At 56.0% G+C, this 27,066-nt stretch overlaps 2 protein-coding genes and 1 long non-coding RNA gene across 6 annotated transcripts; 1 reads left to right on the top strand and 2 right to left on the bottom strand.

Moving 5' to 3' along the window:
- Positions 1 to 5,357: 5,357 nt before the first annotated feature.
- Positions 5,358 to 17,661, bottom strand: FBRS (fibrosin). 3 transcript variants are annotated; one of them, XM_074323146.1, is made up of 18 exons: positions 16,151 to 17,661; positions 15,694 to 15,870; positions 14,897 to 14,932; positions 14,747 to 14,776; positions 13,726 to 13,774; positions 13,343 to 13,637; positions 11,574 to 11,875; positions 11,155 to 11,360; positions 10,999 to 11,043; positions 10,636 to 10,731; positions 10,356 to 10,424; positions 9,606 to 9,635; positions 9,166 to 9,237; positions 8,763 to 8,883; positions 8,579 to 8,659; positions 7,619 to 7,702; positions 7,245 to 7,452; positions 5,358 to 7,145 (listed from the first exon to the last, which is right to left on the bottom strand). In XM_074323146.1, the coding sequence occupies exons 1-18, from the start codon at positions 16,598 to 16,600 to the stop codon at positions 6,572 to 6,574; spliced, it is 2,925 nt and encodes a 974-aa protein (XP_074179247.1). In that variant the 5' UTR covers positions 16,601 to 17,661; the 3' UTR covers positions 5,358 to 6,571. The 3 variants fall into 3 exon arrangements, with proteins under 3 accessions (XP_074179247.1, XP_019572824.2, XP_074179248.1); XM_019717265.2 differs by having other exon boundaries at positions 15,694 to 15,873; positions 16,151 to 17,660; XM_074323147.1 differs by lacking the exon at positions 10,999 to 11,043 and having other exon boundaries at positions 15,694 to 15,873.
- Positions 17,662 to 17,848: 187 nt separating this feature from the next.
- Positions 17,849 to 19,720, top strand: LOC141569509 (uncharacterized). The gene is made up of 2 exons (XR_012493238.1): positions 17,849 to 18,330; positions 19,374 to 19,720. It is a non-coding gene; the product is annotated as an uncharacterized LOC141569509 (long non-coding RNA).
- On the bottom strand, positions 19,246 to 24,212 carry PRR14 (proline rich 14). 2 transcript variants are annotated; one of them, XM_019717268.2, is made up of 12 exons: positions 24,084 to 24,212; positions 23,220 to 23,291; positions 22,928 to 23,096; positions 22,203 to 22,324; positions 21,925 to 22,129; positions 21,614 to 21,657; positions 21,303 to 21,412; positions 20,416 to 21,004; positions 20,205 to 20,274; positions 20,031 to 20,122; positions 19,697 to 19,768; positions 19,246 to 19,608 (listed from the first exon to the last, which is right to left on the bottom strand). In XM_019717268.2, exons 2-12 carry the CDS (start codon positions 23,240 to 23,242, stop codon positions 19,350 to 19,352), a joined length of 1,755 nt encoding a protein of 584 aa, XP_019572827.2. In that variant the 5' UTR covers positions 23,243 to 23,291; positions 24,084 to 24,212; the 3' UTR covers positions 19,246 to 19,349. The 2 variants fall into 2 exon arrangements, with proteins under 2 accessions (XP_019572827.2, XP_019572825.2); XM_019717266.2 differs by having other exon boundaries at positions 21,940 to 22,129; positions 24,084 to 24,208.
- Positions 24,213 to 27,066: the final 2,854 nt, after the last annotated feature.

Here is a 27,066-nt window from a genome sequence, read left to right as displayed (position 1 = left end):
TTTTTACCCCCTTTTCCACCTCCCCCCCACCCCCCCGGCCACCGCTCCGGTTCAAGCCGTTGTTTCTCAGTCTAGTTGTGTAGGACACAGCTCCCTGGCCCATGCTGGTGTCATGAGCCTTGCGCTCCCCCCGGCTGGGGCACATTTCTTTTAAACTTTACACCCCTGAGAGCTTTCCCTATCGTCCACGTCTGCTAATGCAGACACATCTCACTCTCTCTAACTGCTCCATGGTTTATCCACTGACAAGTGCACACGTTTATTGAATAGATCCCTGTGGATAGATATTCGGAATTTTCTCAGTTTTTGTGCTATGACAAACAGGGTTTCTGGGAACATTCTTTATTATGATTATGATTGACTTATGATTCATATACTATGAATTCGCACTTTTAAAGCACACAATTCTGGATTTTTTAAATATATTCACAAAGTTGTACCACTGTGACCAGTATCTAATTCTGGGAACATTCCTGAATGCACATTCTTAGGGCCTGTATGGCTGTCAGCAGGACGCTCTCGTGGAGGTGCAGTGGAGGAGCTCTGGGCAGGTGATTCCTTCCAAGAGGAAAAGATGGACTTAGTCGTCACCACAAGCAAAAGCCTTGGGCCTAGAGGCTTGGCATCACCACGTTACACCTGCCACATTGAGCACATGCCCATGGCAACGACTGTCCAGCCCCTCAGAGAAAACCAGGTCCATCTGGACTGTCACACATCGGATAGGCTTAAAGCAGGCCAGGCCCCTAAATATTCCAGTCAGAACATGCTAACGATGGGAACACGCCCCAGTAACACGTATAGTGTAATGTCTCAGTTCACAGACAGACCGTGCTGTTGTGTGGTCCTTTAAAAAACTACATCGGGTAACATTATTCCTCTGCTCCAAAACTTTCACACACACACAAAAAGGCACAGCCAAAATAAACAACATAAACTTTGCAATGGGCAGTCTCTCACTCGTAGTAGAAGCCAAGGTCCTTACAAAGGCCTGCAGGGCCCTACCTGACCTGGTCCCTGCTTACTCTTGGACTCACCTCCCACCCCCCTTGCCTCTCTCACCATGTTCCAGATCCTTCAGCTCACCCAACATCATCTCACCTCAGAGCCTTACGCTGCTGCTCCCTCTGCCTAAAGCATCCCTCTTCCAGATAATGGCATGGTGTCTTTCCTCACTTCATTCCCATCTCTGCTCCCCTGGCACCTCTCACAGAAACCTTCTTTAAGCCCCCTACATAAAATAGCACCCTGTAACTTTCTAGCCCACACCTTGCTTTTTCTCCAATCGGCATATATTTATTTCTTTACTCTCTGTCTGCCCCATCTAGAATTTTAATCTCCTACAGGTAAATACCTTTGTCTTTTCTGTTCACTTCCATGTCATTAAAATAGAGACTGACACACTGTAGGTAATAATATTTGTTGATGGAATAAATGAATAAATAGCTTTCACTGAGGCACAAAACAAAGGTTATAAAAAATCCAAAGGGTGGGGGGAGGGGGAATGGACAGGGGACCTAAAAAGACAATTCACACAAAATGAAAACACAGATGATTTGTAAATGTCAGGTAAGATATTCAGCTTCACTCATAATAAAAGAAGTGGAAATTAAAACTTCTATGAGTAACCATCTTTCACCTATGGGATTGGCAAAGATAAAAAAGCTTGTTTGAGGTCACTGATCATCAGAGAAATGCAAATTAAAACAACAATGAGATATCACCTCACACCTGTCAGAATGGCCATCTCAATAAACAAACAACAAGTGTTGGCGAGAATGTGGAGAAAAGGGAACCCTCGTGCACTGTTGGTGGGATTGTAAATTGGTGCAGCCACTATGGAAAACAGTATGGAGGTTCCTCAAAAAATTAAAAATAGAACCACCTTATGAGCCAGCAACCTCACTTCTGGGTATTCATCCAGAGAAATCCAAAACACTAATTTGAAAAGATATATACACCCCTATGTTCGTGGCAGCACTATTTACAATAGCCAAGATATGGAAGCAACATAAGTGCCCATGAATAGATGATTGGATACAGAAGATGTGGAACATACAATGGAGTATTACTCGGCCATAAAAAAGAATGAAAGCTTACCATTTGCGACATGAGGATATTATGCTAAGTGAAACACGTCAGACAGAGAAAGACAAATATCATATGGTCTCACTTATATGTGTAATCCAAAAAACAAAATAAATGAACAAAACAGAAATAGTCATACGAGGTCGGACAATTAAGTTCGCAAACTCATCCTAGAAAAAGTGCTACTGTCACGCAGGGACTCATGCGAGGTCTCTGGTCCCGCTCCTGCACTAGAACACAGGATATGGTGAGGCCAAAAAGGAACACCCACGGAGCCATAGGTAGGGGAGTCACACCACTATATTCTTGCTGGCCGAAGGGCGAGACACACGCAGTAGTAGCCACACAATCTGTAGTCCGCCATTCACTTCCTCTGCCTGAGGACCAACCAACCAATCAACACAGTCCTGGCAGTTACATCAGTAGCCAATTGGCTAACCGGTTACAGCTGACGGCCAACCAATCACAGTCGATGGTCATTCACCACCCGAGCCAGTGTCTCCCCACGCAAGGCGGAGCCTGGAACCTGCTCTGTGGGACTGTCCTCACAGCTACACACCTCATTGCTAGGGTTTCCAGGCGGGAATTCCCGCCCATTCTCAGGAATTTTTTTCGCTTTCCCGTTCCCAAATCCTAAGAAAGGTTGATTGGGAAATTGGGAAAATCACCTCCTTGAACCCAGTAATACCCACAATGGGAAATAAATGTACTACTCACAATGTATCTCTTAGACATTTTTCCTATTTATCGCTAGGGTTTCTGGGTGGGAATTCCCGCCCATTCTTGGGAATTTTTTTCGCTTTTCCATTCCCAAATCCTGAGAAAAGTTGGTCAGGAAATCAGGAAAATTGGCTCCTTGAACCCAGTTGGTTGGTAGTATTGGCTGTCACTTTGTGGAAATGATTCATCATGGAGAACAGAAAACAGTTTATATCTTGGGATTTGGGAACGGGAAAGTGAAAAAAATTCCTGAGAACGGGCAGGAATTCCCGCCTGGAAACCCTACCTCATTGCTGAATAGCACTATGGTCACTTTTGAAGGACTCCCCTTGGGAAGCTGTGCACCGACGTCATCGCCTAGTCCACCCTTCAAAGCAATTTTGGAACTCTTTCTGGAATGGCCATCAGAGCTGTCATCGTATTATCCTTTGATTACCTTTGATGTCATCAAAATGTCTTCCTTTCAGTATTTCCTTTATCTTCAGGTAAAGAAAGAAGTCATTGGGGAACAGACCATGTGAGTAGGGAGGGGGTTCCAATACAGTTATTTGTTTCCTGGCTAAAAACTCCCTCACAGACAGTGCCGTGTGAGCTGGTGTATTGTCGTGATGCAAGAGCCATGAATTGTTGATGAAAAGTTCGTCTCTAACTTGTTCACGCAGCCTTTCCAGCACTTCCAAATAGAAAACTTGGTTAACTGTTTGTCCAGTTGGTACAAATTCATAATGAATAATCCCTCTGATTTCAAAAAAAGGTTAGCAACGTCGTTGCCACAAGTTCGTGAGCTTAATTGTCAGACCTCGTAGGTAAGCTTTCTCCTCAGTAGAGCTGTAAAGATGTGTTTCTTAGGGTTTCTGATCAGGAAGGCATTATTCCATGAGCACTTACTCTGTGCCAGGCACTATCCTGAGAGCTTTATGCTTATTCACTTAGTGAATTCGCAGAGTAATGCTAGGAGAACCCATTAAAACACCATCTTTATTGCTGGTGGGAAAGCAGCCCCTTTGGACGCTAGTTTGGCAGTTCTCCCAAATGTTAAACACATGACCCAGCAATTCCACTCAAAGGGTGTACCTAGAGGTAAGAGAACTGAAAACGACGTTCTCATACACAAACTTGTGCACAGACACTCACGGAAGCATTGTTCATAACAGTCCAAAGAAACAATCAAGGGTCCATCAACTGAAGATGTGGTTTATCCACACAATGGCATATTATTTGGCAATAAAAAGGGATGAAATACTGACACACATGGATGAAACCGGAAGCCATCGTGCTAAGTGAGAGAAGCCAGGCATAACAGATGGTGAGTTATACCTCAATAAAAAAAACCCCATTTTACAAATAAAGAAACCACAGCACAGAAATAAGGGCTGTTCAGTGGATCAAGTGAGGTAAGAGGGGGTTTTCTGACCTGGATGCTGGTCACTCACAGACATGGAAATGGAAATGGGGTGGGGGGGTGCAGCATGAGGTCTAGGTGATTGGGATATGAGGTACGAGGGAGAAACCTGGGAGAGGGTGGACACACATACCTGGAAAATACTTTACTGAGAGTGCTGACAGGGGAAATACCTTTAATCGTGACAGTGGCCTATTCATACACAATAGAGGGGTCAGTGGCCATCTGGAGAAATCATGCCCCATCTCAAGGGACAGTGATAGGGAAGCAGATACAGTGTCCACAGATGTTTGGATGTTTCAAGAGAAGCTAGAAACAAGGACTGCCATGGGAAGTCTGGTCGACAAGGCCCGTTTCCCCTGATCACCCGTCCCACCTTCTGTTGAAACGGTCTGTCCAGTGGGAGCAAAGAATGTCAGATGCACCACTCTCCCAAGGCGATGGGTACCCGCAGAACACGTCGATGCCAGGTGACTGAGAGGGGAGCCAGCCTGTTCAAGAGTCACTTGTTTTTCAATGATTATATCAAAGAATAATGCTGAGTTCAAAAAGGTAGTTGCAAAATAGTGCATTTCACAGGATCCCATTTTTCCACGCTATTTTAAGTACAGTCAGAAAAAGAACTAGAGGAATATACCCCTGAGAGCAACAGTGGTTATCTCTGGGGGATGAGGCCCTTTTCCTTTGTTCGGTGTATTTCTGTCTGTGTTGTTTCAGAATGATCACGTATTAAAATCAATACAGATGTTAACAATTATAGACCTTTTCTAATGTAACTGTGCGTGTATGTACGTGCCGGTAAAGAGCCGGGGCATGGAGAACGTCCGAGTGGTGGACAGTGGTTACCTCTGGGGAAGGGTGTAGGTGGGCACTGGGCGGCAGGTAAAGGGGAAATTCAGTTTTGCTGTTTCTGTCATGTTTGAATCTTGGATATGTCATCCTGGGTTGTAGAAAAATGACAAACTCCAGTGCCCGACACTCGGATCCATCCATCCAGAAGTCGAACAATTCTCACATGTGGGAGCGAGGGGAAAACCTTCGTCAAGACACGGACAGTATTATCCCCGGCCCTCCCGCACCCCAGGACCCAGCCCCATCCCCCACCCCCACAGGTCACCCACACACACTGAAAGAGGAGCCAAGGGGCCTCATTGTAACACTCATTTTTATATAAATATCCGGAAGTCATGTTACAGAATAAGCACCCCCTGGGAAAAAAGTCAACATTGTTTTTGTTAACTGGCCCCTGCCTTCTAGGTTGGACCCCAGCCTGGGGGCGCCTGCTGCTTTGGGAAGGCTGGGGCTACTGCACAGAGGCTGCTGACACAGCTGCCTGTGTGGCCCCCACCCCGCCGGACCAACCCCCTTCTTTGGTGTGTGGTACCTGGTGACCTCCTCTGGCCCCCCCCTTAGCCTGGGGCAGGGCTCTGGGAACAGGGTTCTGGAGAGCAGGGCCCAGGAGGCCTGGGGGTACTTGGAAATGGAGTTGGGGGCACTGAGTCGCTAAGAAGTAGATTCTGAAGCTTAGAGGTTGAGCCACTGGGGATGCGGACACACAGAGGTAACAGGAACATGTCGGGGGGGCTGAGCTGTCAGCCAAGCAGGAAGCCTGTGCCCTTCTTCCCGGCCTGGCACCCAAGTCCCTTCCCGTTGGTCCACCTCCTGCCAGACCCCACATTCCCAGGGAGAAGCCCCAGGCCTGCCTGTCCCCTTCCAGCAACACCCCCTGCGATTTCCCTCCCCCCCCCACAGAGAAGCCAGAGGCTAGGAACACAGCACCAGTCTGAGGATTTAATTAACCAGGAAGGGGGGGTTATTGGGAGGGGCACCCCTGTAAAAATGTACAAAAGGTCCGCGGGCTATGTGGAAGGGGAGATAAATATGTACATGGAACCCCCCTTCCTTCAGCCCCTCCTCCCCCAGCCCTGAGAGGGCTTGAGGACTTGGGTGGTAGGTGAAGGGGATGCTGGGGGGAGGGGGCACTTTGGCCTCTGGCTTAGTGAGCCCTTGGGGAGGCAGGCCAAGGGCCTAGGGGCCCTCAAAAGGGGAGATGGCGCACCTCGGGAGGTCACGAGCTATGACCTCTGAAGTGACCCCCACTCTCATGTACACACACACACACACACACACACACACACACACCTCTCTGGAGGCTTGTGACCCCTGCCCTCCCAGTGACCCCAAGGTTCATCTGATGCTTGATCTCATGGTGGTTGGGGCACTGCTCTCAGGTTCCATGACCTCAGAGGTGGCTGGTGAGGTCATGCCGTTTGCCCTCCAGCCCTGGCTTGAAACCTCAGCTCTAGGACCTTGTCAAAAGGAAAGGGGGGATGGAGCTTTGCCCCTGCCCCGCCCCTCCCCTCACCTGTCAGCCCGGGCTGGGCCAGGGGCCCTGGGTGGGGAGCCAGGCCGGGGGGCGGGCACAAGAGGCGGCGGCGCCCCTAAAAGCGCTCCTGGTGGGGTCTTGCTGAGAAGGTGAGGGGCTCCCGGGGCCGCAGCCGGCGGCGGGGGGGCCAGGCGGCTGTACAGCAGGGGATGGGCTGGCTCCAGACCATAGAGGCGGGCGGCGGCCACGGCCCCTGGTCCAGTCAGCTCCTCGCCCGCCTCATAGAAGCGAGGTGGCCTTGCCAGACGAGGGGGCCCCGCCAGCCAGGCTGGCTCCAGGAAGCCCGCGCAACGCTCCGGGGGGCTAGGGCCCAAGAAGGGGGGAGGCCGGGGCCTCTCAAACAGCAGGTGGAGGCCCTGGGGCCCGGCGGCGGCGGCGGCAGCGGCGGCGGCAGCAGCGGCGGCAGCGGCGGCAGCGGCAGCAGCCTCCTCCTTCCGTTCTTCTTTCACCCGCACCGACTCCTTGGCTGGCCGGGCCCCTTCCTCGCCAGCCCGGGCCTTGGGAGTAGCAGGAGATACTCGCAGCTGCGGCCGTGAGAACGGGAGGTCCCTGGGGCAGGGGGAGACAGTGAGGGGACTCCAGAGGTCAGGCGGGCTGAGCGGTGGCGAGCGGGCAGGGGTGCCGGGTGCGGGGCGGCAGGGGGCACACCTGTCTTTGTCGTCCTTGCTGAGAGAGGCCTCCCTTCGCTCCACAGGTCGCTCCTTGTCTGAGCCTGGCGTCCGGGCGGCCTCAGGGGGACGGACCCAGGCAGGAAAGGCCAGAGGGCTGCGGTGCAGGCGGCCCCACGGGTCTGGGGGGGAGGCGAAGGCTGGTGGGGCCCCTGGGCTTTCTTTCTGGGCAAAGACGGCGCCGGAGTCTGGACAGAGGGCAAAGGAGAGGGTGACAGGAGCCAGGAGTGGGAGCCCCTCAGGGGACCCCTCCGGTGTCCCCTCAGCCTCCAGTCTGAGCATGTGAACCCGCTGCCACAGAGCCCCCCCTCCCAACCCCTCCAACCCCCCCACCCCTGCCTGCCCAGCACTCACTGAGTGTGGGGCTGCCCAGGCCACCAAAGGCCCCGCTGGAGAGGGCAGCCAAGGAGGCGAAGCTTGTGGGACGCCCAAAGGGATCTGCAGGGAAAAGGGGAGGCTCAGAGCGCTGGCTGGCTGCTCCGGGCGCCACGGAGGGCTGGCAGGGAGGAGACAGAGCCGCAAGCGGGCCCCAAAGCCCTCAGCCACGCAGTCTCCACGGCCAGGTGCAGAGCATGTCCTTGGACAGAAAGGCATGTGTCCTCACACCTCCCAAGCCCCATCAAGTAACAGGGCCATCCCCACTTAAAGGGGACGGAACAGGCTCAGAGAGGTGAAGTGACTTGCCAGCAGCATCGACCCAGTGAGTGGTGCCCCAACCCCGGGCCTCTCGGACTCCAGAGATGGAGCTCTCAGCCCACGCTCCCACCCTGGCCGCCCAGGCCAGCTCGACAGCGAGTCGCCTGCCTGAAGAGCTGTGCTGGCTTCTCCCATGGGACATGCAGGGCCCTTTCCACCTGATCCTAACTTCATGCACGTGTCACACAGCCAGTCACAACGAACCCAGCCCACTACAGGAGCCTTGCAATTTCCTCTCCCAAGAACACCTTCTCTAGAGCACCAGGCTCCAATCCTCATGCACCCGAACCCAGGTTAAACCCCCGGGAAGCCTGCCTGCCATGGCTGGGAGCCATGCCCACGCTCTGCCTGGGTCCAGGCAGCCCTCCTCCACCTTCCTCTCCCAAGCAGCACACTGCCCTCAGCACGGGCTATTTCAGAGATAAGATCTGAGCTGGCAGATGAGCAATCAGTCTTCCCTTCCTTACCCATTTTACAGATGGTGAAATCAAGGCTCAGTGGAGGTAAGTAACTTGCCCAAGGTCTCCCTCCACCCATTCCAGCTGCCTCTCCGGTCAACTTTCATCCCTGGCTTGAGACCCCCTGGGAGCCAGAGACCAGGCCTGGCTTGGCTCTTACCAATGTGGGTGCTGGGGCTCAGAAAGGGTCCATGGGCCCCGGGAGCTGCCGTAAAAGGGTTGGCTGCAGCGTGGACGGCACCTGGGGCAGAGAGGAGACTCTGATGAGGCTGATGAGGCAACATGGGCCTCGAGCTATATACACTCAGGGATCGTCAGGACCCGAGAGGGCTGGCCAGACTCACCAGTCGCAGTGAAGAGGGAGGCGGCCGGGTGGGAGAGCTCCTGGCCAGTGGGCAGGGCCCCGTAGGGCCCCGGAAGGCAGGGCAGGAGGTCGTTCCGGAAGTCAAGCTTATGGGAGTCGCCCTGCGGGGAACGGGGCCGGCAGTGAGCTGGGCGGTGAGCTGGGCAGTCCTGCTCCTGCTCCTCCACCCTCGTCCCCTCTGAAGGCAGCCGGCCCCCGATGGGCCTGGTGCCTCTGCCTCGCTCAGCCTTCTCTGACCAGCCCCCAGGCAGGCCAGAGAACCAACCCAGTGCTAACTGGGCCAGAGCGGCCGTGACCCGGGCAGGGTGGGGTGTTTCTGGCCAAGGCTGCCTGGCCCAACAGCGCGGAGGCGGCCCGCTCTCCCAGTCCACTGGCCCCAGTACCTTCATCTTTTCCTGGTGTCTCAGGATCATGTAAGCCACACGCACGTGCATGGCACACCACTTCCCTGGTTTCTGCCGCCCCGAAGGAAGGATGACCAAAGGCAAAGGGGAGGAAAGAATGTTCACTCATCACCCGCTCCAGGCCTAGCCCTGCGCCCCAACTCGCCACACAACCTCTCCTGTTATTCTTACAACTGCGGGATGATAACTTCCCGGCCTAGGAAACTGAGGCTCAGAGAGAAAGCACCTTGCCCAAGGTCCCATGGCCAGCTCTGTCTGAACCCAGGCCTGTGGCTCAGGCCTTTGGCTTTCTGAGGGTCCACACCTGGCTGCCTCCATGTCTTGGGCTTCGTACTCATTCCCAAGCAGGACCCCACCCGAGCCACACACCTGAGACCAGCCCCCAGCCTCATGCAGCCTGAGGCCCTCACCAAACTCACCCTCAAAGGTGGCCGGAAATGGTCAGGGATCTGGGGACGGCAAAGCAGAGGTTGGCAGCGATTCAGACCTGTTTCCTGACCCAGGCACCTCATCTCCACAGCCCCCAAGTCCCCCACAAACACCTCCCCGAAACCTGTGTGGCCCCTCAAGCCCTTCCTTTCCCCGCCTCTCCCACTCTGGGTCTCGCCCCTCCAGCACCAAGTTGCTGAAGCAGGCCCCTGGGAGCTGCTCTAAGCCAAGGGTGAGGAGAAGCCATCCTGGGAACGACTTGATATAACGAGGGTCTGTTTCAGATCTTTAGGCAAAAGTTTTGACTCTGGCTAAGAGGCTGGAAACGTCTGGTCTGCTCTGATCTACCCGTAGGCGAATTTCCTGGCCTCCAGGTTCACACGTGCTCAGTGGGAGGGCAGGCTTGGCCTCCCTCTGCCACTTCACAACGGGGCAGCTTATCTTCTCACTGTTTTATGGACACGACTTCCTGGTATGACATCATTTTTTTTTTTTAAAAGGTTCTGTGACTTAAAAAATTTGAAACCCCCAGAACCACCACTGCCCTAGTAACCTTATTTCTGGGACGACTTCAAGAAATTCCTATTCCTCGTGCCTGGGAAACCCGTCATTATATCACTTCCCTCATGTCAGATTCTCAGGGGCGCCCAGCACACATCAGGAGGAAAGATCTGTGGTTTGTCCTCAAGTCAGCCAGACACCCCCCAGCGACCCCAGGACCTGCCGTGGCCCCCCCTCACCTGTGTCCCCTTTGGGGGAAGCCCGCTCGGCACTGGCCCCAGTCGTGGTGGCAGCTCGGGGTTCGTGCTCTGGGAAAGGGGAGTGGAGGGGTCAGTCAGGAGAGTCAGGAGAGCTGGCATGAATGGGGTGTCAAACGAAGCTGGGGCTGGGACAGGGAGGGCACATGGCTGTGGGGCAACCGGGGTTCACAGGGGGAGGGCAGTGGGAGGGGTGGGGCTTGGGGGACGGAAAGAAGGTATGTGGATCAGGGTGTCTGGGTTCTCGGGGCTGGGAGCTCACCTTGGGCTGGAAAGCCCCCTGCAGGGAACCAAAGGAGACGGCTGGCGGGAGGCCCGGAGGCAGGCCGGGCACGGCGGGAGGGAAGGCCGCGTACGGCTGCGGAGAGAAGGGACCAGTCCACGCTGGGGTGGGGATGCGGTCCGTCTGCTCTGCCCAGCAGGCCTCTGGCCTCCACCCTAAAGCCCCCCAGGGAGCTCTCCCGGCTCAAGGCTCTTGCTTTTGAAGCTGAAGACTGGACCCCACCAGTCAGGGCCACGCGCACTGATACATCTATGCCCACGCCACACTCACACACTCTCACACTCATACACACACTCACACCCACATCCACACTCACACATACACACACACACACACACTCACATTATGCCGGAAAAGGCCTTCCATCTTTCCTGGGTATTTCTCAAACTAGGGAAGAGAAGGGAAGAGTAAGCCGCCAAGCCAGGGACCCAGGGCCTCCCCTGCAGGCCAGACCCTCCCCCCATCTGAGCTTCACCACCAGCCCAATGAGGAGCTCACCATGTGGGGGCCGTGGGGCGGCAGCAGGCCTGGGGGGTAAGGGGTGAAGTGCTGGTGGGTGTGCTGGTGGGTGTGCTGGTGCTGGTGGTTGTGCTGGTGGAACTGGAAGGCCAGGGGCCGGGCCGAGCCCCCTGCCCCCACCACCTCGGGGCCACCCTGGGCATTCAGGTAGCGAGAGTTCAGGTCCTGCCCGATCAGGTCCTGTTCTGTGGGAGGGGAGGGGCGGGAGGGGGGAAGGCTGTAATACCTGTCGCCACCACGTCAGCCTCCTTGGGCCCGAGTGACTGGCCTTCCCTTCGGGCCTGGAGCCACTCCCTCCTCAAGCCCTGCTGTCTGCTAAGGTCCAAATGCCCCAATGCTAGCTGGGCCCAAGCCCAGGGCCATGGCCCCCCACCTCCCGGCCATGACCCCAAACTCACCAGAAAGGGCGTTAGCAGCTGAGGCCCCAGGGTGCCCTGGCACCTGCAGCAGGGGTGGGGGTGGGGGCAGGGTGGGGCCAGGGGAGAACAAGGAGGGGTGGGGGGGGGGGGGGGGGGGCCGCAGCCCGGGTGGGGGGAAGCTGTGGGTGGACAGAGGCAGGGGCAGTGAGGGCGTCGGGGGCCGGTGGGTGAGCTGCGTGGACGAGGAGGAGGCAGATGAGGAGGAAGAGGACGAAGAGGATGATGAGGGGGGAGGCTGAGCCACGGGAGGGGCCGGGGCCTTGGGGGGCGGCCGTGAAGAGCTGGGGAGAGAAGTGGGGAGATGAGTGAGGGGTCGGAGGTGCCAGCTCTGACGGGAGTGGGTCAGAAGCCTGGGTGAAGCCTTGACCCTGGTTCTCCAACAGGGACGGTGGTAGAACCCGGCCCCAGGACCCCACCCCCGCCCAAGGAGCCAGTCCTCAGACTGAGGTACCGCCCGCAGCCAACAGTCCCTCTCTCCTCTCCAGGAGTCCCTTCCACGCAGCTGCCTCTGATGTCCCTGGCCACGTGACTTTCCCTTTTCTGACTCAAGCAAAGCACAAAACCGATCATTCCCTTGGACACTTCATTTCAACAGGCCACCTGGGTCCCTGCGCTGAGACAGTGGAAGCAGCGCCCTGCCGGCCTGGCCTCGGAGCTCCAGGCCCGTCCTGCCATTAGCACCTGGGGACCTTGAGCAAGTCACTGCCCCTCTCTGAGCCTTAGTTTTCTCAGTAAGAAAGAGAGTAACAATGACTACGTCATCACCGAGACAGCATCAACGACAGCACGACATTCTTACCCCTCAGCACGCAATGACGAGCGGCCAAGTGCTGCCACTTGCTTTACATGCTAGTCCAAGGCTCCAGCATTTCACACCCCCTTCCCAACTGCTGCCACATCCATGTAACCTGTACCATCACCTCTTTCTTGAACATAACTCAGTTTTCCTTTTTCACTTAGCGTCACCCCAGCCATAACATTGGAAATCAAGGGGTACTAATCGTATTTTCCTAAAGCATGTAAAAGTTGAGAAAAACGTTCTCACGTGTTATCTGAAATTATCTCACACATCACTAATGATTAGCGTACACACTTTGGGAAACACCACATTAACTCACAATCAATCCTCGCAACAGCTTTAAGATGAAGCCACTATTATTATCTCATTTTACAGAAAAAGGCAATTGAGGCTCAGAGAGGTTAACTGACTTCTCAAAAATCACACAGCCAGTAAGTGGCAGAGCAGGAATTCAAATCCAGGTCTCACTGAAACCAAAGCCAGAACTCTTATTAATCATCATGTCAGCATTTCCCAAAGTATGTTCTGAAGAACACTATTCCTAGCAGGTGTGCCTTGCAAAACGTCTCACCAGTTGGTGACACTGGGAACGGCACAAACTGGAATCACTGCATGTGAACGTACCATGTTTCCCCAAAAACAAGACTGGGTCTTATACTAATTTTGCTCCGAAAGACGCATTAGGGCTTATGTTCAGGGGATGTCAACCTGAAAAATCATGCTAGGGCTTATTTTCCAGTTAAGTTTTATTTTCAGGGAAACACGGTACAAAGAGTTCTGACGAGTCTCTAGTAATCTCTTTAAATGTGTTTCACTCCGTGTCTTCCAAACTTGTCAGTCTCAGAATCCTTTTCCAAATCACATCCCCAGGGCCCAGCCACAGAATGCAGGGATTGGCGCCAACACGACCAGGCCCTTCCGGACCAGCCCAAACCCCTGGACAACTCACCTGCCAGTGCTGAGGTCCAGGCTGCTGCCATAGGGAGAAGTGCGGAGGCCAAAGGGTGAGACCCGAAGCTGCAGCTGGGGTGGGGGCGGCAGACTGGGGGCGGCCGGCAGGGGTGCAGGGGGTGAGACAGGAGGCCGAGGGGCTGGTGGAGGTGGCGGTTCCTTCGGGGGGAAAGGCACTAGCAGCGGATCGGGCCCTGGGGGCTGCTCCTGGCTCCGCTCCAGGCCCGACACTTTAGGGACTACGGAGAGTTTTGCTTCACAGTTCCCATTGAAGGCGCCGTGGGGGCCTGAGGCTGTGTGGGCGGAACAGCACACACTCAGCTGAGGCCCACACTCACCCCAACTCCCTCCTTGTCTCCAGCCCCAGCCCCTGGCACCAACCTTTGCTGGTTGAGACAGTAAAGGATGGGTCGAGGTCATCATCGGAGACCTGGGGAAGAAGGGTAGGGACACGGTCAGGTTCAGGTCAGGCCACACCCTTACCCAGGAAGGCCGCCAGCCTCTGGAGCCCGCTAGGAGCTGGCAGGAGTGGCAGGTCTACCATCACCTTAGCTGAAATCCATCAGACTGGGCTCTAGGGCGCCTATGCTTGGGGAAAAAGGGGGAGCGCTGAGCCTGAGAACTTGCTAGGCCAGAACTAAATCAAGGCAGAGAAGCACGGAAATCAAGGCGAAACTGTCAGCTGTCACTAACTGCTGGCCAACAGACTGACTGGCTCATTTGTCCGGTGCACAAGTGTTCGCAAAATATTTTAAACTAATTGCTGATATTTAGAAATCCAACTTTGCCCCATAAAAACTCAGACTTGCAGGTCCTCTTAAGAATTCCCGAGTCTCACATGGCAACAGCAAGCTGGAACTGGCTGGTGTCTGCCCCCCTTAAATACACAACTCTCTGGTTCACTCTAGTCCCTGCCCGTCCAACTTTTAAAACTAAAACAAGACACACATCAGGGAGGGCAAATTTAGTTAGTTTCAGGGGTAGAGCGCCAATAGTTAGGACCCGCTATTTCAGAGCACCACCAGGCCTATTCATACACCGAAATTCACCTTTGCAGGATGTATTCTGACATTGACTACAATGGCTTAGTACCCTCTGCTCAGACTCTGTTCTGTAAGACTGACTGATGCTCAGCAGGAAGGATCAGCTTGGTTCCACAGCCACTTGGGATTTCCGTGGAGAACCATCAGTACCTCCAAGGGCCTTGGGAAAGATTCTATTGTTTGGTCAACTGGCACTACTCACCAAATAGAAGAAGTTACTCTCTCAGTCCACCCCCTTCCTCCCAAAATCTAATCCTAACTCCACCTAACCCGTGTTCCCCACTCAGGGAGACCTCTAAGCTGCAATGCATCTTCTAAGCTGTGACACCGCCGACCCAACAGGTTCTAGTCCTACTCACCCTCTCATCCAGATCGCTTTCCGCATCACACTGGGGGGGAAGGAAAGACAGAGGTGTCACACAAAGGAAGAGGAGAGGAGCCCAAGGTCCAGAGGGGACTGTCACAGAGGGAGTGCAGGGGAGGGGCCAGTATAGGTGGAGAGCACTTACTATGTATCCAGCTTCCAGAGAGTGACGGGAGGAGGCCTGAGAAAGACCAGAGTCCAGAGGTAAGGGAGGCTGGCTGGCAAGGCCTTTGGATCACGTCTCCACCCCCCGGCAAGGCTCTCAAGGCCCCTCAGGACCTACTCTCCATCTCCTTCTAGCTGCTTCTCCTGCTGTGTTCACCCGTTCCCAGTGCTCCGGCCACTTTCCAAATACACCAGACTCTCACATTTCGGTGTTCTAGGCCCAAACAACTCTGCTGCGTTCCTCCTCTCAGCAAACTTCTGACTATCCTTCCAGGCCTAACTGAGACATCCTAGGGGGCTTTCCCTAACCACAACCGCCCGCCCATCCCCCAGACAGAGTGAGTGGTTCCTCATGGGGGTTTCTGCAGCACCTCTCCCAGATCTCCGCCTTCTGTAGCTTCACAGTTTTGGGTAGAGGTACTTGCTTGCAGATTGTTGTTTTTCCTGCTAGACACCCACTCCCTCGCTTGAAGGGGAGGGCAGAGACTGTGTCTAACTCATTTATGATTCAACTAAGTCCCTTTGCCACATCTCTTGAATTATCAACACGTCTGAGGCAGACTCAGCGCCAGCCAGAAGCAGATGAGTCTGACCATGGACGCGTCTTTATCAGACCTGGACGGGGGAGTGAGAGCTCACATGGGCCAGGCTTCCCTCTGCCTTTGGAGACTGGGGTTCCTGTTTAAAATGGGTAGTGGCGGTGCCACTAGAACACGGGTCTTTGGGAAGGATGTTGTGTCCAGAGTTTTCAAGGACAGGGATATGGAACAAACTCACCTCCTTCCTTCTCCGCTTATTGGGCCATTTTCGGGCCCGATCCCCAGAGGGCCGGCCTGGCTCCCGATCAGAGCTGTCCCCTGGCTCCCCAGTGGCCCCACTGGAGCCCCCCCTCTTCCGCTTCCCAGAATGCTTTAGCCGGTGTTCCAGCCGCTCTGGGGGCTGAAGGGAGGCATCCTTCTGTGGAGGAGGAGGTGGGACTAAAGTGGATGGAGAAAGGAAAGCTCCCGACCTCTCTTGGGATGACCAGGCCACCAAAGTGGCCCTCAGGTCAGGTAACCTGGTTGGTCCCTGGAGACCAGCTCTACCCCCTCCCACCCCAGGGTGGGGCAGAGGCCTGGCCAGAGGAGCCGGTTGCTCTGGTTTGGGGTGCCAGCATTCCCCCCTCCACTCCACCCACTCCAGGCACCGAACCCTCCTCTCTGCCCCCAAAGTTCCCCAGCCCCCTCAGCCCTACCTGCAAGGCCTCGAGGCTGGCGAAACTGGCTATGGCGAAGCCATCGATCAAGTCCTCCTCCTCTTCTTCCTCCTCCTCATGCTCCTCCTCGGCCTCCCCGTCGTCTGCGCCCCCCTCCTCCTCCTCCTCTTCTTCCTCCCCGCGGCTGCCCGAGCCAGCAGGCCGCTTCCTAGCTCGGGGTCTCGGGGGTCGAGGCCTGGGCCGGGGCCGCCGCCGTCTCGGGCCTCCGGGCCGCTCTCCAGAGGAAGCTGACGACCAGGGCCGGGCGGGCGGCGGCGGCGACGACGAGGACGAGGAGCCGCGCGGGGCGGCCAACAGGGCCCGGGGCGCGTCGCCGCCAGGACCTCGGCGGCGCCGCTGCTCCCGGTCTCGGTCTCGGCGCGAGCAGCGCCGCCGCCGCCGCTCTCCTTCAGCGGCCCAGCCCGGGCCCGGAGCCGCGGCCGTCTCCATGGCGACCGCCCTCAGTGCCGCATCCGGAGGCGGCGGGGCCCGAAACGGCCTGTCCGCAGGCCTGGGGTCGCAGGCGCGGCGCTGGCGGCTGCACAGGGACGAGAGGGCCACGGCTTCCCCTTTAAAGCAGGATCGGCTGGCCCTGAGCTTGCCCCAAGGCCAAGGCCTGGGGAGCCGGCGCCGCCCCCGGGGCGACAAGCCCGAGGGCCCCCCCCCGTGGGGCCGAGACGGCAAAAACGGGGCGCCCGTCCCTTTAAGGCGAGGCCTCAAGTTGTCCAGCCCCTGGCCCCTTTAAGACGACCCAACAGTGTCCGGCTGGCCTAGTGCGGTGGCCGCCCCCTGCCAGGGGTCGAGACAAGACTCCCCGAGGAAGAGGAAGGGCCACCCCTTTAAAAGGGACCGAAAGCTAGCCCCGAAACGCAGACCTCCCCTTTAAAAGTGCCTCAAGTCCTCCGGCTAAAAGAGGCCACCCCTTTAAGGAGTCCAGGGTCCTCAAAACAGCAGGCCGCCCCTTTAAGGGCTCGGGAGTTAGTTTCTAGTCCTCCCCAAGCGGCCACTTCCCCTTTAAGCTGAATTTAAAAGACTTCTTGCGTGGAGGGGGGAAGAGCAGGCGAGAATCCTCACTCGCTCCAATTATCCCAACAGCACAGTTCTCAATTTGTCAGCGTCTGTTCGGCGGCTTCCCCTTTAAGGCTGGCGTTGTAGTCCGCCGAGTTCAGTGGCCACCCCTTTAAGGAGATTTAAAGAGGCCTCTTCCAGGCCCAGCTCTTCCAGCCTCCGCCTCCGGTCGCCATGAAAGGCGCGAGGGGGGGCGGGGCCGCGGGGGCCAGCCCTCCAAAGCCCCGGATGTGAGGCAACGGTGACGGGTAGAGCCTCTCTGTCCGCCGACATAAAAGTCTCTTCCTCCTTTCCTCGCCTGTGTCTGACTTGCGCCGTAAGGGATCCGGAACGGCCGTTGGGCAGCGGGGGAGTTCCAGCGCACCCGCCTGTTGTCTCCTTTGGAGTCTTGGGCCTCTTCTCCGCCTGGACTTCCCTGCCCCTCCTCCCTCTTCCTCCTCAGCCTACGCCTCCTTCCTCTCTCGGCCTCCTCCCACTCTCCGCCCCCTTCCCCTCACCCCTCTACAGGCTTAGTCGTTGATAGGTTGAAAAGTGTGCGTCAGGATGCGGGGCGGAGCCAACCTCGGGGCGTGGCTAATTTGCAACCGCCCTCAAACCCTGGATTGGGTACACGTCAGATTAGCTCCGTCCTTTATCAAGTCTCGTGACTCCACTGGTTAGAAGTAGGTGCTCGGGGCGGACCCCGCCTCTTCCTGCTCTTTGCTCATTGGTCGGCCGTCTGATGAGTCAAGGAGAGGCGTCTGGAGGTGGTGCGCGAGTCCTAGGGGGCGATCGACCGCTGGGCGGCGCGCGGCCTTGGAAGGAGCCTGTCCACAGCCTGTTACATCGTCTCTGCTTTTCCGCCGTTTGGCTTAACCCACTGGCTGCCTGGCTTCTCGCGCAAGCGCGTGGCAAGCTCGTCGTCCGGTGGGCCGCTCCGTAGGGTAGCCCCGCGGCGCGAGGTGGCCCGAGCACGCAGCGTGCCTAGCGAGCGCCAGACGCGTGCGAAGAAGGAAGCGTTCCGTTATCGTTCAGTTCAATGGGAAAGTGTTGGCCTGTGTTCTCTGCGTGCCAACGAGAAAAAAATACCTGCTCCTGTGCACCGGACACTTTCTACCCTATTAACTTACTGGGTAAAATTCTTTTAGGAAGGTGTTGCGATTGGCCCTACTTTACAGTGGGGGAGGAGATGGACGCACAAACATGGATCCTAACCAGGCTTTGGACTCAGGAAGCCAAGCTCCACAGTCTGTGCTGTCAGCCACCATTGTAATTTGCCTGTATGTTATGAAAGCTGTAGAGGGCTGCTTCTGGCCTCTGGTTGCCTGGGTTGCCCTAGTAATGTGGACATCTGCACAGACACTTGGCTTGCTTTCCTATGTATAAAATGGGTAGAATTCCCTCTCACACGTTATGTGCAGGTCAAGTACATGTGAGAGTATGTTGTAGGCGCTCAATTATAGCCGACTACTCAGCTCTTGAATCTACTGTGTTTCCCCGAAAATAAGACGCAGCCGGACAATCAGCTCTAATGTGTGTTTTGGAGCAAAAATTAATATAAGACCCGGTCTTATTTTACTATAAAACCAGGTTTTATATAATACCCGGTTTTATATTACTTTTTGTTCCAAAAGACACATTAGAGCTGATTGTCTGGCTGCGTCTTATTTTTCGGGGAAACACGGTAGCCACAGGTCCTGGCCTGCACCTTAGGAGGAGGAAGTCAGGGCCATCGTGATCAAGGCCTTGGTCCACTCTGGGACACTCAGTCTCCTCTTTGATGGAAGTGAATTGGGAGCACCCTGACCAGGGTCCCGGATCACAGGATCTTCTGGGGCAGATTCAGAAGTAATCCCTCTACACAAGAAAATCCTCAAGTCAATAAAGTATCTCCAATGACCATTCCCTCACCCCCTCCCTGTATCCAACCCTCATTGCCTTCCCTGGCGCCTCTCCCACTTCCCACTCTTTGGGGCCAAAGTAGAAACATTAGCCAATATTGCCAGTCAGGCATCAGTGTCCAACTCAACTGGGAACATACAAAAGAATCAGAAATATATCAAAAACTTTACTAGAAATATAGAGGAAAAAAAATACAATGGCCTCAAGTCTTCCCTTTTCTCTTGGATGGATGGTCCAATGGGGCTGCTCCCTAATCCACTTTCTCCTCTTCCAGGAGCAAGGCATCCAGTTCCGCCAGCCGCTGCTGCAGCAGGGTTCCCACATCTGGGCTGGGGGCCAGGTTGGGAGTAATGGTCCTGCCAGCCGCAGCCCGGACCCCACGAGATGGCCGCCGGGATCGAGGAAGGCTACTGTCCCGAAATTCTACAGCCCGTCGCAGCTTCCTTGAGCTGGTGAAAATCAGAGTCCCATTGCGCTCCCGGGGTTCCTCGAAGATGGTCTCAAAGGCCCTGGACCAGACAGGGAGGAGTACTGGTTACCAGCATGCCCTCTGGTGCCAGCCTTCCCTGTCACCCCCAAGCCTTCAACGTGTCTCACCTCCTGGTTGTAGGTGACTGGTAATTCTTGTTGGTGTAAATTTCTTCCAAGCTGAACTCTTTCTTATTCAACCTGGGAGCAAAGAGCAGAGGCCACTGAAAAACCTGGGGCCAGTGGGGCCTAGAGAAACAATAAGCAAGCCTAGTCTGTATTTCCGTTTCTGGGACATGCCATGGGCCAGGAGTGCTGCCTGAGGCAGACGGTTCTAAGCACAAACCCAACAGACTCCTCCGAGCTGGAATGTGCTCCCCGAGAGGAGATAAAGCCACAGTTCAGCGGATGTGAGCCTCCATCTGTTTAGCCAAGGCAGCTCCGTGCACAATAAGCATCTCACCTGATCGGTCGAGGCAGCCCCATTGGTGTGAGGTTTAACTGAGGACGGGCCGGGGTCCTGCGTATTCTGAATCGAGAAACCTTTCCCATGGTCTGCAAAAAGGGGGCCGAGGGTAAGAGTGTGCCATGGGCACAGGCTCCCACTTGTGTCCTCCCCCCCGACCTGTCCACCTACCTTGGTCTCAGGGTCTGAAAGCACCTGGTCCTCTGAGGCCATTGGCTCCTTCCCCTTGGTTGAGCCCAACCTGCAGAGAAGGTCAAGGCTCAGAGACAAACAGCATTCACAGCAGTGTTCCCATCTCCTGCCCACTGGACACTAGGGGAGGGGGAGGAGGCTAGGCCCAGACTGTGACCGGGCATTAAGGAGGGTTTATCGAGAGCACTACCTGGGTTCTGCAGGTTCAGAGAAGGAGGAAGTGGATGCGGTGGACGAGCAAGATGTGACGAGGGGAGGAGAGCCTCCCACTCCTCCAAGAGGGAAGACCTCTTTCCGGAGACAGAGCCGAGGGGGTGGCGGGGCTCGGGCCATCTCTCCACCACCCACAGTGTGCCGCCGGGGCCGGGGTCGGCTTGGGTGGTGTGGAGCAGGGGGCCAGCTGCAGGGATCTGAACCTGGGGGCCCCAGATCAGGGCAGGAGTGGCTTCGGCCCAGAGAGGGCTTAGGGAGAGGTGCTAGTGGGGTGTGGTCTCGGGCCCGCCACTGGCGGATAGGGGGCCGGGGGCTGACAGCTGCAGTGCTCTCAGCAGCCCTGGACTGATCAGCCTCTGAGATGGCGATCTTCAACTCCAACTTCATACGGGGTGAGGGGGGCGGGGGCTGCGGGGCTTTGTTGGCTGTGAGGAAGATGTCAGCAAAGCTCTCGAGCTTGGAGCGGACGGAACGGAAGAGGGGGGCCAAGCCCCAGGGACTGAGGCGGGGGCGTAAAAGGCTGGACGGCGGTGGGGTCGATGGGGGCTCCAGAACAGGATCTGGGGCTGAGGAAAGGAGAGGGTCACAAGTGGGTATTCCTCACTGCAGGCATCTAAGCCCCGCTTCAGCAGCCTCAGCTCCTCTCCTAAACACTACGCTGCCCAGAGGAATAAGCCCACTCCTGAAAAACTAAGCCCTATCTTTAGGAGTTGCACATCAGGCCCCTGAAGTCTAAACCCCATCTTCACACACCAAGCTTCGCCCTAGGAGGGGATTAGGCCCCACCCCCACCTCTGCACCTGACAGAAGCTCAGCTAGGATTTTCCAGAGCCCCAAGTCTCCTCCCCGTCTCTGAGTCCTTACCTGGCGATGGGTTCTCCAGAGGGTCTGTAGGCAAGGAAGATGGCTGGAATGGGGGTTCCAGGTCCCTGGGCGGAGGCATTGGCTGGTTAACCATCGTCACGGACTCAGCTCTGGGGTGAAGGGATAAGATAAAGGCTGGGGGAGCTTCCAGGTCCAGATCCGACCTAAGCCAGCACCTCCCCTGTCCCTTAAGCCTTCTGAAGGTGCTACAAGAAACAACTGGACAAGTCCATCTGAGGCCCTTAGCTCTGGCTGCCTAGACAATGGTTGTTGCCTGGACACCTTAATAATTCCTTCCCCAGCCGTCTCACCTTCTGGCTGGGACGATGAAGTTGGGAGCCTTGTCGGCGAAGCCCTGGATATAAAAAGGGGGTATTTGTGGGGAGGCAGGGAAGCCCCGCTGACCTCCCTAGCTTCCCATATCCCGACTCTCTCTGTTTTCAGATGCCCGCCTGGGCTCACACCACAGACTTTTTCATACAGGTCTTTGCTCCAGCAGTGTCTTCTGCCTAACCTGCTGTCCTTCTGGCTCTGAGCAAAAGCCACCCAGGACTCAACCCTCCTACCTGTCTCCTACCCCCGGTGGAGTGCCTGCCCCCAGCTGCATCCCTGCCATCCTTACCCGAAGTTCCCATACCTCAGGTGGCGGTCTGGGGTTGGCAATGTCTTCTAGCATCACCACCAGAGTGGGCTGGGGGCCCCGGTCCACCGCTCGTGAAGGGCCCTCCTCTGGGCCAGGGGTTGGCCTTGATCGACACCTCAGAGTGGAAGGAGACCGATGGATGTGGCTCAAGGGCTCTCGGCATAAGTGCAGGGGGTCGGGAGGCCTAGAGAGGGAACACAAAGATCAGAGGGGCTCCGCTGTGTCCCCAGCTGCCCCCCACATCCTGCCATGCTCACCTGGCCTGGGACAACCACATGGCTTTTTGGGGTGCTGAGGCAGGCGGCTGGTTGCGGACAGAATCCTGACAGTTGGCGGGGGGCCGTGGGGTGGAGGTCTCCTCTCCTGGCACCAGGGGGACCTAGAAGACAAGGTGTCAAGAGTAAGGTGAGGGAATGAGTTGGACTAGACAGGATCTCCCTGTGCCTAAGTGTCCTACGCCACAAAGGTGACAGAGGTTGTGGCTAGAATTCACTCAAGATCCCCAAAGAGGTGAGTCAAACTGAATTGGGGGCCAGATATTAGTGTTGTGAGCTGCAGTTGTGGGTCATCTCACCCACGCTGTTTGGAGTGTGAAAAGAAGGTGACTCTGGGTGAGTCACAGCCCTGTTTGGGACTTCAGTTTTTCTATCTGTACAATGGAGCCAATGACCTCAGTCTGCTTCCCAAGGATTGCCTAGAAGTTGGGCTGGGAAGCAAGCAGAAGCGTTTCTCGTATTTCCAGAGTAGTAGGGATGAGGTTCCAGCCCCACTGGCTTGGCCCTGGGGAATGGGCACTGGAGACCCCGCCCAATTGAGGAGGGACTGAGAGCCAAGCAGAACGCTAGCATTACAGAGGCCGGCTGAGCGATGGGTGTGAGAATGAGGTGTTTGGAAGTCAATTACCCTCATTAGTGATCTGGACTAATTGGTACTGAGGAGAGACCTGGGTTGAGAAAGGGGCTTCTCAGTTCGGGGGGCTCACCATATGGGCAGCCATGACATCTTCCAGCACCACGGCCAGGACCCGCCGAGAGGCCTTTTCCAAGGGTGAAGGGGCCACCACGGGCTGCAGCCTCGCCCGTTTCGGGCTTCTGGCTCCCCATAATGCTCGAGCCAGGGGCTGGCGGCATAGACGTGGCTGGCCAGGCGGGCTGGAGGATGAGAGAAGCAGAGGACGGTCGCCCAAGCCTGTCGTTGGCTCTGTGGTTCCCCTGTACGGCCGCCAGGCTCCCCGTTTCCCGGGCTCACGACAGGCTGGCGGGGTGCACTCTCACCTGGAGTCCCCGGGCAAGTCCATGGGGGAAGCGGCAGCTTCGGGGAGTCCCTGGGGGATCCCAGGCTGCAGCCTGGGGTAGGGTGGGGAGCGGAGGAGTGGGGAGTGAGGGCCAGCCCTTCCCCTGGGGCTCCGCCCTTCATGGTCCACCCGCAGCTCCCGGTAGCCCACGGGCCGGAGACCTGGGGCGCGAAAGGGCGCCCCCGGTCGGCCGTCCGGAGCGGGTGTCTTCCCACAGCTGCCGCCGCGATCAGCAGATCACTCGCCCACTGCTGGGCACTTGCCAGGAAAACCTGGATTGCAGCGGCCCCAGTTCTCCCACGGCCGGAGCCTCCTGGGGCCTTTGTCCCTGCAGATTCCGCCCTGAGATTCCCCGGGATCAGCTAGGATCCCGGTCCTGGGAGGCTCAGTTTCCACCAGATCCCTCCGCGATCCTCATCCACTCCCAGCGAGCGGCCAAGGGCTCTGAAGCAATATTCCCACACGCCGACGACTTCCCCCTCCCACCAGATCCCCTAGACTGGATCCAAGAGGAAAGAATCCTCCAGCGCGGTTCCGCCAATCAGACGCCGCACGAGGATCCTCCTCTCCCTGTAACTTCGGCTCCGTAAAGCTCCGCTCAGCCAGGGGAAGACCGAGCTTGAGCAACGCGAACTCAGTCGGGATCCCCGGGGATCCACTGTCAAGCGAATAGCCCTCCACTCCAATCCCGGGAGGTCCCGCCCACAGACCCCCTCCCCCGCCCTCCCCGGGTCCCCGCCCAGGGCTCTCCCCAGCCCGGGAACAGATGGTTCAAACGGCTCCTTCCCTCCCTCCTCCCGCCCTCTCTCCAGCCGCTCGGTTCCCTCCCCCGCGCGCCGCTCACCGCCGCCTCCCGCGGATCCCGGGTCTTCGACGGCTCCCACCTGCGGCTCCTTTAAAACCAGCCTTTCCCAACACTGCCCAACCGCTGAAGGCCTTCTTCTCGGAGCCCCCGGACAGCGTCCAATCGGCGGCCCGCGTCTTCCTGGGTGGTGAGAAACGAAGTGAAGCCTCCTGGCAGCCATCATCCTTAGGGGCAAATCGCCCAATTGGGCAGTGCCACCATGATAATTGAGGGCAGATGGCGCCGCCGTCCTCAAGGCACGGAAGTGGACCGGGTGGCGTCACTTTCTAAGGCCAGGCAGCGGCCGAAGACTAAGTCAAGTTTCTTGAGCTACTGAGATAACTGTAGCGAAGCTAGAGTGTCGCCACGTTTTTTAAGGGCATCTTCCGGTTCTTTAGCTTTTAGGCCAATCAACAAGACCTGAATGCTAACGATAGGTGAAATTCCCAATTTCCTAGAGAGGCCCCATCGAGGCCGGTTCCGGTACCACCCTGGGTTCCTCAACCGGGTACCCACGTCGCAGCGAAGAGTTAGGGAGAGGGTGGCGAGGGCCGGACTAGGGGAGTGCCCCTTCCGACCGCGTCGCTCGCGCGGTGTCCTGGAGAGGCTGAGCTGAGCCAAAGTGGGGGCGCCGAGTTTCCCTTTACTCGAGTGTTGTGCACTTCTTCCTGGAGAAGTGGGAGTTTCTGCGGCGGGTGCAGAGGGCTCAATATAGGAGCGTCATTGCAGGAAACCAATAACCAACTTGGCGTGCTCGGTGGGGTCCGACCGCTTTCTTCTCTGTTCCACGTTCCCACGAGCCCTCTTTCAAGAGAGGCCAGCCTGGTGGGAGTGTAAATAGTCCTTAGTAGTTAAGGGCCAGGGATGGAATCCTGCTGCTTGGCATTTTTATCAGGAGCAGGGATGTTGGTGGAAGGAAGTGGGTATGTCCTGGCCTCTTGGCGTGGTGAAGGCGCCTTCACTGCGCAACCAAAGCCCGTGCCTCCATTAGTTCTCCTTCCCTAGGAGTCCCTGGTCCAAACCAGTCCTTAGTTTCTTAATGCAAGAGAGCCTGAAGCCTAGAATTCTTGATCTGATATGAAGGTACAGAGTGACCTACCCTGCTCTACATAATTGTCTCTTATAGGATTGAGTGATAAAAGAAATGACACAGAAACGATGATATGGAAAGAGCAGAATCAGTAAGAATAGGTGTGGAAAGCGAAACCTCCCCAACACTGGAACCAAGGACCCATCAGGATAGCTCTCCCAGGACTACAGCTACTCTGTAACACAAAGCCTGCTGGGTCTTATGGAACCCCATGAAGACTCTTCTGGAGGAAGCAAGCGGTTGGTAGCTCTTTCAGATAGAGGTGTCTTCTCTCCCCTGGATCAGGGCTGGCTGCATCGTGCCTGAGGACGTTCCTTGGGGTATGGTGACGCATCTAGCCTTGAATGCTTGGAGACCCTTTTCAACCTTGGTGTTGAGAGGTGCTATGTAGGCTCTCACTTAATTGCTTAAACACACAGGTGCTTCCCAGGCCCCAAGGAGAGAAAAGCTTTCAAGGGCAAAGCATGCCTGATCTGAGTTTCAATTCTCTAGGTCTCCTGAAGAAGTCAATACCAAGGGCAAAGGAAGTAGTCTAAAGAAAGGGCCTGGGCCTGAGAATCTGGTAGGGAGCGCTCAGCCCTGAGATCCAAACGGATGCTGGAGTTCATCAAATTGAAGTTCTAGACACCAAGTTGGTGTCTGGCCTCAGTCCAGGCCAGCAACTGCAAGCCTTCATAGCTTCACGGTCTTACTCTGTCCTCTGTGACTACCATTGCAACAAGTACTACCTTACCCACCTGTGTACACACCCTAGGGCATGGCCAGTGTGTCCTAACCCAGTGGCCAGAGGCCCCACACAGCCTCCAGCTGGTGATGTGGCTGGAGGCTGGTGTTAGGGCACCTCATTCTTCAGAAACTCTGGGCCCCTTTAGACTCTGGGTCTCCCACATGCTTAACTGTTCCCTGGCCTTGGTGATTTCATTTGTAAAATGAGAGCAATACACCCTGTCATGCCTATCTCAAAATAGACTTGGAAGGTCAAGATCAACTGAAGACACAGCTGAGTGTGCCTGATAAATAAGTCTCAGGCTACAGGTAGAAAGGATGATAACTTCCCCTTCTTCTGTATGAGTATCCTGTGTCTTCTGGTTCCTACGACAGCTGCTCTCCTCAGTAGCTTTCTCTGCAGGTTGAGGATCTCAGAATCTTGGTTTTTTCTGAGCTGATCCGAGGGAGTTCCTAGAGGTTTCCTGTTGTTAGCAAGGAGTGTGGGGGGAAGACCTTTCACAGGAGGGTAGCAATGTCCCTAACTGAGGCATTTTATCAATCCCCATGAACAAGATGGGCTCTTGGCATTACGTCTTTCTCAAAGGTCTTAAGTAGTTTTCCTGGCTACAAGCTCTGATTAAGCATCAGCAGAACGACCCTCAGTGGTAAAACAAACAAACAAACAAACAAACAAACAAACAAACAAACAAATCCAGATACATATTAAGAAGTAGCCAAAAGAGCTTGGGTCTCAGTTCTTAGATCCAAATTCCAGAGATATCTTCTAGAAGTCTAGGTTAGTCAGCCTGGGAGAGTAAGGGGGGGGTGCCAGGGATTTAGGAGTGGGAGATATCTGAATAGCCTCAAGGGATGAGAGCTGAAGAAGAGCAGGTGAAGACCATACCCCCAACCTTCAAGACTTCTCCAAGAATAAGATGATATATTTATGGCATTTTCTCATTGCTTCAAGACAGGAGAACGTGCTAGGAAGCATCTGTTGGAGGAGGTCATCAAGAGGACATGACTATTGGTTGATCTGCGAACCAAACCCAGGCAATTAGAGGCTCCTCCCCGCCTCCCCTGTCCTTGTAGTGTATGTTCTGCTTTCCAGTCCCACAGTGGGAGCTGTTTGCAACGATAGGGCATTGAGAGAGTACTGTGTTGTTGAGACCACCTGGACAGTAT

This window comes from Rhinolophus sinicus, linkage group LG18 (genome assembly GCF_036562045.2).
Source record: "Rhinolophus sinicus isolate RSC01 linkage group LG18, ASM3656204v1, whole genome shotgun sequence".
NCBI classification, from domain to species: Eukaryota; Metazoa; Chordata; class Mammalia; order Chiroptera; family Rhinolophidae; genus Rhinolophus; species Rhinolophus sinicus.
This window is presented reverse-complemented; position numbering and strand designations above follow the sequence as displayed.